The following is a 9,503-nucleotide window of genomic DNA, read 5'->3' as shown; positions in this document are numbered from 1 at the left end:
TATCACCATATACAAACCATTTGAGTACCCTGAAAAAAAAATTACAAGTATAGGTCGCATCTAACTTTACGGGGTCCAGTAGGAAACGATGACAAAAAAACCAAACTGACTTGTAATTTCTATAAAGCACTTTAAATGTTTTTCTTTTTTTGTAAAACCACCAAAATAAGAACAAAAAATCCTAAAAAATAAATGTTTGTATTGAAAGAATGTAGGAAGGTAAATTGACACTGACTCTCGTGGGGGGGGGGCGGCGGGGGGGGGGGAATGACAGCTTTTTAACTATTAATTCCAAAGTTCTCATTCACATTAGCATTTTATTATCGTTTAGGCAGATTACAATTCGAAACTCAAGCACCTTCCCAAACACTTAAGTTAACTGTTTCTGGTTTACATTCTCTGCCTTTTTGTTTTCAGTTATATTTCTGGATCTTATAGTTAAAAAAAAAAAAAAAAAAAAAAGAGCAAACAAAAAGACAGGCTTTTGTCTAAAAGGGCACAACCACCAGGCGCTCCACGGCTGAAGTCTGTTTTCACTTGTCTTCACTCCTCTAATGAACGACCCAAACTTAACAGCACGCAGGTTCCCTTTCGGGTTGTTACACAGAAAAGACCTCGGAAAGGCCAGCGGCCCGGACCCCGGGGCTCGGCGCCCCGAGGACACCCGTCACTCTACTCGGGAAGGGATGACACGGAGAGCGACTCGTTGCTAAACCAAAACATGAACCACCCACGGACTCCGTTGTTTCCGAAGCAATAAATCATATCAAAGAGCAAGTTATTTCAACCAATATGACAAACCAACCTCAGAGCACAGAGTTGGAAGACAAAATTACCACCACGGCACAATTTCAAAACTATAAGCAATGACAACACACAACCCCCGCACCCGCTCTTACGTAAACTTTTGGAGTAAGCAAACTTCTTTGGCCTCACGTTTGTTTTCACCTACCAAGGCCTTTTCAAGATAAGACATCAGTTACAAGACAACCGAAAGATCAAAAGATTAAGCTGTCCCTAGTAGGAGAAACAACTAAAAATGTAAGACGATTTAACGTATTTTAAGTTACCGAAGCTCAGGGCACTTCCCCAAGCTACAGCCATTTTAGATTCAGCGTTTCTTTTGAATTTCACCGGGGGTGTGGGGTCTGTGTGTGTGTGTGTTAGAGGTAGATTTAAAACAGAAAAAAACAAAAACAAAAAACCCCCCACAAAACATCCTCCTCATACTTCAAGATCGACCAGCTTTTTCCCGAGGGTCGTGATGGTAGGCGCTCAACCAAGGAAAACACCCCGCTGCCAAGGAGAACCAGAACGTTGGGGGTTAAAGGTTTTCCCCCCGCACACACACCGCATTTGACTAACACGATTATTTCCTCCTCATTATTTTCCTTCACTGGAAAAAAGCCCTTGGCTCTCCTCTAAGAAGAAAAGGAAACCCGTAAACCAAGTCACTCCACCGCCAGGCGGAGACGCCTGGAGAGGAGCCCGAGAGCCGCAGGTGAGCGTTGCGACCCGCCGACCCGAGTCGAAGCGGGAGCCCTCCGCCGCGGCGCCGCCCGCGTCCCGAGCCCACGCGCGGGGGGAGGTGCCCGGTGCCCACCACACGACCCGCGGGCTCCGCTCCCCTGGCCCGGGCCCACCTCCACCCAACCACCTGTGTGAGAGCCGCCTCCAACTAGTTTCCACAGACGGCCGGGCAGGCAGCGGGCGGAGTCCCGCGCCGGGAAAACCCTCGCTCTCCTACTGCCCCGCGGTCGGGAGCTCCCACTCACTGGGCAGCGGCCGGGCTGCAGCTAGGCACGCGACACCGCGGTGTCTGAGGACGCGTCCTCGGCTTCCTGGTCCCGCAGAGCTGGAGAGCCCACAACCATAACAAAGCTCTTCCCAAAATGGCTGCCCGGCCCACACTGCCCAGGAGGGGCCCGGCGGGTGGAGGGGGAGGAGCGACGCTCGGCCCAGCCCGCCCCCATTCAACACCGCCGCACACACACGCCCACTCCCAACGCCCACTAGGGACGCACGCGCACGCGCCCTGCTCGGGTGACCCTGCCGGCGCCCCACGCCGGCAACGTTCGGGGCACGTGAGCGGCGGTTATTCCCTGCCCCGCCCCCAGCTCCCTCCGCCTCGACCAGAGGCGGGGCCCGCGGACTTTGGTGCTCCCCTTCCTCCCCCGGCCCAACCCTAGAGCCGGGACGCGTGTCAATGAGTGTGTGGGGGTGTGTGTCTCTGTGTACCCGCCTTTCCCTGCTCCTCCGTTCTTCACCCTCCCACACCCCGTCCCCAAATTACCTCGACAAGGACTAGCAAACCCGTTTCGTAGGGGCGTGCGTTTGCCGACCCTTCCCCACCTTCCGCTCCTTCGCGAGCGCGTGTCGTTAAGACTCCAGCCCCCCGCGGGCCACACGACCGGGCTCGGGAGGCCAGCGCTCCGGCGCGCGACGCGCTACCCGCCGGGAGTGGTAGTTCCGCTGCCGGCTGGCGTCACGCCCCGGACCGGCACAGTGCGGCTTTCTGGCCTCTGCTCAGCGGAGAAGCTGTTCCCCAAACTAAATAAAGTCTCATGGGTATTGCACGACGGGAAGGGGCGGCGCTGCCAAGACGCACAAAGGAGGAAATAAAAGCGAAAGCCTATCGCGACCAGAAGCGGTTACAGTTACGAAGAGTTTGCTGTGAGCCCATCCAGCACTGGGAGCTCAACCACACGCTGACCCGCAGCCAGGAAGCTGGGCCACGCAGAATCCGGAGGGATGGAGAAACTGCCTAGCGTGGGCCTCTTGAGCTGTCCTTTTACTTGGCTTAAGAAGGCCACTCAAATTGCTTGGTGCTGTTCTTCTTTGATAGATTGTAAAATGGAGGCCCAGAGAAGGGAATGAACTCGCCCAAGGTCACATAACGGACAAAAATTAAAGCCAAGGGTGACAGGATGAATGATCTAACTTTTTGAATCACCCCCGAAGCTCTTTCTACTACACCTTTCATGAGCATGAAAATCCTGCCCCTTGTGCTCTTTAAAAAAAATTACTTATTGACAGTATTACAGATGTCCATTCCCCCCTTTCTGTCCCCCTACACCCAGTCCCAGCCCCACCCCAGGCCTTCCCCACACTGTATGGCCATGGGTTATGCATATATGCATATATGTTCTTTGGTTAATCTTTTCCCGTCCCCTCCCCCGTCCTCCCCGTCTTTCCTTAAAAAAAAAAAAAAAAGTTTTGTTGACTTTATTGAGAGGAAGGGAGAGAGAGAGAAACATCCATGAGAGAGAAAATTGATCAGCTGCCTCCTGCACGCCCCCCACTGGGGATTGAGCCCACAGCAGTGACCTGATTCATGGTCCCACGCTCAACCTCTGAACCACACACAACCTCTGAACCACACCAGTCGGGCTCCCCTCATTTCTTTCTCTTTTTAAAAAATACATTTGATTGATTTTTTACAGAGAGGAGGGGAGAGGGATAGAGAGTTAGAAACATTGATGAGAGAGAAACATCAATCAGCTGCCTCCTGCACACCCCCTACTGGGGATGTGCCCGCAACCAAGGTACATGCCCTTAACTGGAATCGAACCCGGGACCCTTCAGTCCACAGGCCGACGCTCTATCCACTGAGCCAAACGGGTTAGGGCTCCCCTCATTTCTTAATGAAGGTTCCAGGCCCTAGCAAAGAGAATGGAAGTAAAAAGTTTTTTTTCTTCATACATTGGTGTCCCATACAAAACTGGAATTCTGTTAATATGGAAGATAGATAAATGGATATTGGATAGGCAACTAACACTATGTTCCATATTTACTTTTGTTTATTAGGACCCTAAATCGCAGTGAGATATGCCCCGTAGATCTGAGAAAACCTGTTGTTATGCACACTAAAAGATGAGTTCCAGAGATAACAAGCAATTTGGCCAACTCACAGTCTAGACTCCAAATCTTTCCTACCTTCTTCCACCATCACTCTGAGGTTGTTTCAGATGTTGCACTCTACCTACCGAACTGCCTAGGAAACCTGGAATAGAGAGGCAAGGAACCGCCAGGTACCCTGCAGACTTCAAAAGCCGGATTTCACTAAATTCAGAGAATGACCCAAGACGGAAAGGAAAGCCCAAAGTAGGAACCACTTAGCGCTGCTCACGATCCTACCCGGACTCATTTTTTCCAGTTGACAGGAAGTGGAGGACTATTCTAACCCCACTTGCCGGAAGTGCCTTTTCAGGAGTACTTGGCTGTTCTTGCAGCTCAGGTTTTCATCTCTCCGCGCGACACTGGCAAGTGAGTAGTAGGGCTGCTACCAGAAATGCAGGTTGGAAAGGGGGGCAGTAGGGGTTGGCAAGTAAACTGGAGACACGGGCATTGTTGGGGAAAGTTCACCGAGGATCCGAGAGTTCAGACTCTATCTCCTTTTCTCGGATGTGGGCTCTGAGGCTTGCAGTTTGCAACTTTTTCTTTTGGGGCAGTGGAAATACTGAGCGTTTCGCCTGAATTGAAGCGGATTAACCCTTGGGTCTGTTCATAATTCCCTAACCAATTGGCCGCCCCCGGGTTTTAGGCTATCATTTATTCGCTTGAACTCACGAGTTGGAAAGCACATATATCACAGTGCATAGAGAGTTCCAAAGCTGGAGAGAGCGCTGGGATTTTAAGTGGGGTGGTCCAGAAGGCCCTTAAGCAGGTGATTTTGCATAAAAGTGATTGTGTGGGCCCTGCAGATAAATGTGTGTCTGGGAGTTACGAGGTGTATGTGGTGGGTGTCATTTTAAGATCTACTCAGAGGCCCAGGATAACTTAACTCACTACTTGCTTCCTATGTATAGAATGATGACATTGACCAGTATACAGGAATTCCCAGATTTGTGATCAAGAAATTAGTTCATTGCCTTGGTTAGAGCGTCTTTTCCACAGTCAAGGTTGCGGGTTCCATCCCAAGTCAGGGCACATACAATAATGAGTAAGTGGAACAACAAATCAATGTCTCTCTCCCTCTCCCTCTCTCTAAAAATCAGTAACTAAAAACAACACACAAATAAAAGAAGTTAGTTCATTAAAATTGTAAATGGAGAGGCAACTGTGGGTTTGGGATTTAAAAAAATTTTTGGTTTGGGATTTTTGTAGACACCTCATTTTTCTGGTTAAGAGTGGGGGACACACACACAAGCAAAAAAAAGGGGGGGAAAAGAACAAAGAATGGGACTCACATAAGACATATGGATTCATATTCTCAGTCACTTTACTGGCTACTTATATTATGTAAGTAAAATAAATCAATAATAAAAAAGCATTAAAGAATAAGGAGGAAATAAGAACTTAAAATTTTAAAATATATATTTTTATTTTTTAAATGTATTTTTATTGATTTTAGAGTGGAAGGGAGAGGGAGAGAGAGAGAAACATCAATGATGAGAGAGAATCATTGATGGGCTGTCTCCTGCACACCCCTTACTGGGGATTGAGCCTGCAACCCAAACATGTGCCCTTGATCAGAATGGAACCTGGGACCATTCATTCAGTCCACAGGCTGATGCTCTAGCCACTGAGCCAAACCAGCTAGGGTAAAAAAAAATTTTTTTGTTAATCCTCACAATGGATATTTTCCCATTGATTTTTAGAGAGAGTAGAAGGGAGGGGGAGAGACAGAGAGAAACATCGATGTGAGAGAGACACATTGACTTGTTGCCTCCAGCACGCACCCAGACCAGACCAGGCCGGGAGGATCGAACCTGCAACCTAGGTATGTGCCCTTGACCAGAATCGAACCCGGGACCCTGCAATCTGCAGGCTGACACTAGCCACTGAGCAAAACCAGCTAGGGCAGCAGATATTTTTTGAGTGCTTTCTTTGTGTTAGGGACAGTTCTTAGCTCTTTACATGTATCAAATGATTTAATTTTTACAGCGATCCTGTGTAATTATAATCCTTATCTTCAAAGGTGAATGAACTGCATCATAGCAAGATTAAATGCTTGTCTGAAGTCATAGCTAGTAAGTGGTGGGGCCAGGATTCCAATCTAGATTGTCTGACTCCAAAGTTTGTGCTCTAGCTTACCAGGTTATACAGTCTCTCAGCACTAAGTTGATGAGGTTTTTGTAATTAGTTTTTGTATATCAAACACAGTGTCTGGTTCACAGCTGAATTGTATTATCATCATTATTTTGAGCTATAAACTCCTAAGTCCCAAAATAAATAAGGGGGAAAAAAGAACATGGATGCTATGACCTTCAGTTTTATTTTTTTAAAAAATATATTTTATTGATTTTTTTACAGAGAGGAAGGGAGAGAGATAGAAAGTTAGAAACATCGATGAGAGAGAGAAACATCGATCAGCTGCCTCCTGCACACCCCCCACTGGGGATGTGCCTGCAACCAAGGTACATGCCCTTGACCGGAATCGAACCTGGGACCCTTCAGTCCGCAGGCCGATGCTTTATCCACTGAGCCAAATCGGTTAGGGCTGACCTTCAGTTTTAAAGATGAGAAATTGGCACTTCAAGGAAGCAATTTATCTAAGGACACACAGCTGGGAAATGATGGTTATCTGTAAAATCTAGATCTCTGTGCATTAATATTTTCAGAGAAGGAAAGGATCTATTAACATGTTATTGATTTTTTGAAAATGATAATGATTGTTTTCAAAGGAAACTTATATAGAAGAAATTCTCGTTACTTTATTATTTTTTAAAATATATTTTTATTGAATTCAGAGATGAAGAGAGAGATAGAAACATCAATGAGAGAGAATCATCAATTGGCTGCCTCCTACATGCCCCCCACTGGGGATTGAGCCTGCAACCAAGGCATGTGCCCTGACCAGTAATCGAACTGTGACCTCCTGGTTCATAGGTTGACATTCAACCACTGAGCCATGCCAGCCAGGCAATTCTCAAGTTACTTTAAGAAAATTATGTATAAAATGAAGAAAATTAAGTGACATCTATTTGGTTGTTTTTTTGTTTGACATCTTATTTTGTACACAGCAACATGCTTCTGATTCAGCGTGTCCACTTAGCTATAAAAATACATTAATCAGAACTGCCTGGCATCTTCCTGAGCAAGACTTCATTAGGTCCCAGTATGCTTCACTTCATCCGGAAGTTTTCTCAAGCATCTTCAAAGGTTGGTTTATCTAGCAAATATTTGAGCACTACTTGCCAGACATGATTTGGCTGGGCAATAGCAGTGAAAAAGAAGACAAAAAAAAAAAAAATCCTTTCCTGATATTTGGATATGTGTGTGTGTGTTTGTAAAGTACAAATAAGTAAAATATTTAATATATCAAGTGGTAAGTGCTATGGAGTACTATAAAGCAGGAGAAGGGAATACGACTTGTCAAAAATAGACTTACAAAGGGGAGGGTGGGGGGAAGGGGGAGATCAACCAAAGGACTTGTATGCATGCATATAAGCATATCCAATGGACACAGACACTAGGGGGCTGAGGGTATGAACTGGGGGGTGGGGAGGCAATGAGGGGATAAGGACACATATGTAATACCTTAACCAATAAAGACTAAAAAATAAATTAAAAAATAGACTTATGATTGCACTTTATATAAATGGGGTGGTCAGAAATTAGGGAATGGGCCATGCAGGTAGTTCAGAGAAGAACATTCTAGACTAAAGGAAAAAAGAGGTCCCAAGATGGAATCATTCCTAGCATTTTGAGGAATCACCAAAATTCTCAACTTTCATTTTTGCTTTCATCAAACACTTCTTGAGTTACTTGTAATCTATTTACTAGTTGAAGTCTGGAATCTGCTTACTAAAGCATAGAATCAGCAGAGAAGTTTATTTGGTCATATAACATGAAAGGCATAAGGATTTTTTTTTAAGGCAAAGAAAAAATATGGTCCTGGTTCTCAAGTCTACTCACAATTTTAATTCACTGTGAGAATTATAATGGAAGCACACATAGGGTACTTTCTTATAGGAGCATTAAATCAGATTGGAGAAAGTTTTTGTTTTTTTAATATATTTTTATTGATTTCAGAGAGGAAGAGGGGAGCGGAAGAGAGAGACAGAAACATCAATAATGAGAGGGAATCATTGATTGGCTGCCTCCTGCACGCCCCACACTGGGGACTGAGCCCACAACCCAGGCATGTGCCCTTGGCCAGAATTGAACCTGGGACCCTTCAGTCAGCAAGCTGACGCTCTGTCCACTGAGACAAATTGGTCAGGGCAGATTGGATAAAGTTTTAAGCTGAATTTGTAAAAACAGTTCCAAAATAGAAAAGTAAGCCAGAATGCTAGGTAGAGACATATAGAAAAGCATGGAGCTATGAAAAGTATGCAGTGTTCATAAAGCTATATTGGAAGGTACACTGCTTTTCTCTACATAAAATAGCATTGCCTCAGTGATTAGTGCAACTGCTTTTGCAATTTGTAAGTACAAGAGGCAGTTTAGAATGCCAAATACTAAATATCCAGTCTTTACCTGTTCTTTTTTGAGATATTTTCTCATGGGATAAGATTAGTGGTAAGCCAAAACATAAGTGACTTCTATTCAGTAGTTTCTTTTGTATGTGGTATAGCTGTTAATAGTCTTAGCCAGCAATAACATCACTCTGTAGTCCAACCTTTCTGTAAAGTTCGATGTGCTAACAGAAAGCAGTTAGTTTGTTTTTATATTGTTCTAGTTTGGAATTAACTAAGACATTTGGTGATACACATTTTTAAAAATCCGCTTTTGTTTTCTGGTTTATTTTCTCTATGTAGATGCTGAAGTACCCTTTCACAGTTGGACTAGGAGCCAGCAGGAGAATAGAAACACTTTCTCTCAAGGCATGTCTCCAGCAGAACTTTTCACCTTTGTTTCTAAGGCCTAGGCCTTCCTCATCATTTCCAGTGTGTATGAGCAAGACACAATACTATCATACTTCCCCATGCAACTTTAAGAAGAAGCAGAAGGAAGAAGTGCTTCCAGCCAGGCCACCGAAAACTATCACATACCTGCCTGACAGCCCAAAGCCAGCATTATACATCTCTCTGGCGGGACTAATCCCTTTCCTTGCTCCACCACTGATCATGGTGATGGTAAAGACTTATATCCCCGTATTAGCTTTTACTCAGATGGCTTATGGAGCCAGTTTCCTATCTTTCTTGGGAGGGATCAGATGGGGTTTTGTTCTGCCAGAAGGTAGCCCAGCCAAACCAGACTACCTAAATTTAGCTAGTAGTACAGCTCCTGTCCTGTTTTCATGGTTTGCCTTCCTTGTTTCTGAAAGGCTCAGTGAAGCTATACTCACAGTAATAATAGGTTTGGGGATAGCATTACATAATGAACTTTTTCTTTTGCCAGATTATCCCAATTGGTTCAAAGCCCTGAGGATAGTAGTCACTTTAGTGGCCTTTTTATCGTTTGTAATCACTTTACTACTTAAAAATATTTATCCAGAGAAAGGACCACAGAAACCTGGTCAAGGAGAATAAACATAAAACTACTCGATAAATGATGTTAGCACGTTGGCTACAGCCTTGTAAGGTTGTTTTACATATCCTTTTTCTTCTACTACT

General features: G+C 45.1%; 2 protein-coding genes across 7 annotated transcripts in view; one reads left to right on the top strand and one right to left on the bottom strand.

Moving 5' to 3' along the window:
• GPBP1L1 (GC-rich promoter binding protein 1 like 1) overlaps window positions 1-2,499 on the bottom strand; it is a 44,288-nt gene extending 41,789 nt beyond the window's left edge. For 2 of the 3 annotated variants that reach the window (XM_014463812.2, XM_006098163.3), the window contains exon 1: window positions 1,776-1,931. The gene's annotated coding sequence lies outside the window, so the exon portion shown is untranslated. Of the gene's footprint in view, window positions 1-1,775; window positions 1,932-2,293 lie in introns of those variants that run through there. The other variant, XM_006098162.3, reaches the window with a different exon arrangement.
• Window positions 1,405-9,470, top strand: TMEM69 (transmembrane protein 69). 4 transcript variants are annotated; one of them, XM_023761927.1, is made up of 5 exons: window positions 1,405-1,501; window positions 3,808-4,266; window positions 5,921-5,972; window positions 6,966-7,104; window positions 8,706-9,470. In XM_023761927.1, exons 4-5 carry the CDS (start codon window positions 7,063-7,065, stop codon window positions 9,417-9,419), a joined length of 756 nt encoding a protein of 251 aa, XP_023617695.1. In that variant the 5' UTR covers window positions 1,405-1,501; window positions 3,808-4,266; window positions 5,921-5,972; window positions 6,966-7,062; the 3' UTR covers window positions 9,420-9,470. The 4 variants fall into 4 exon arrangements, with proteins under 4 accessions (XP_023617695.1, XP_023617694.1, XP_023617693.1 ...); XM_023761926.1 differs by lacking the exon at window positions 5,921-5,972 and adding an exon at window positions 4,809-4,942; XM_023761925.1 differs by lacking the exon at window positions 5,921-5,972 and having other exon boundaries at window positions 1,406-1,501.
• Window positions 9,471-9,503: the final 33 nt, after the last annotated feature.

This window comes from Myotis lucifugus, unplaced genomic scaffold (assembly GCF_000147115.1).
Source record: "Myotis lucifugus unplaced genomic scaffold, Myoluc2.0 scaffold_222, whole genome shotgun sequence".
Taxonomy (NCBI): domain Eukaryota; kingdom Metazoa; phylum Chordata; class Mammalia; order Chiroptera; family Vespertilionidae; genus Myotis; species Myotis lucifugus.
Note: the sequence above shows the minus strand (reverse complement) of the source record. Positions and strands in the feature narration are given on the sequence as shown.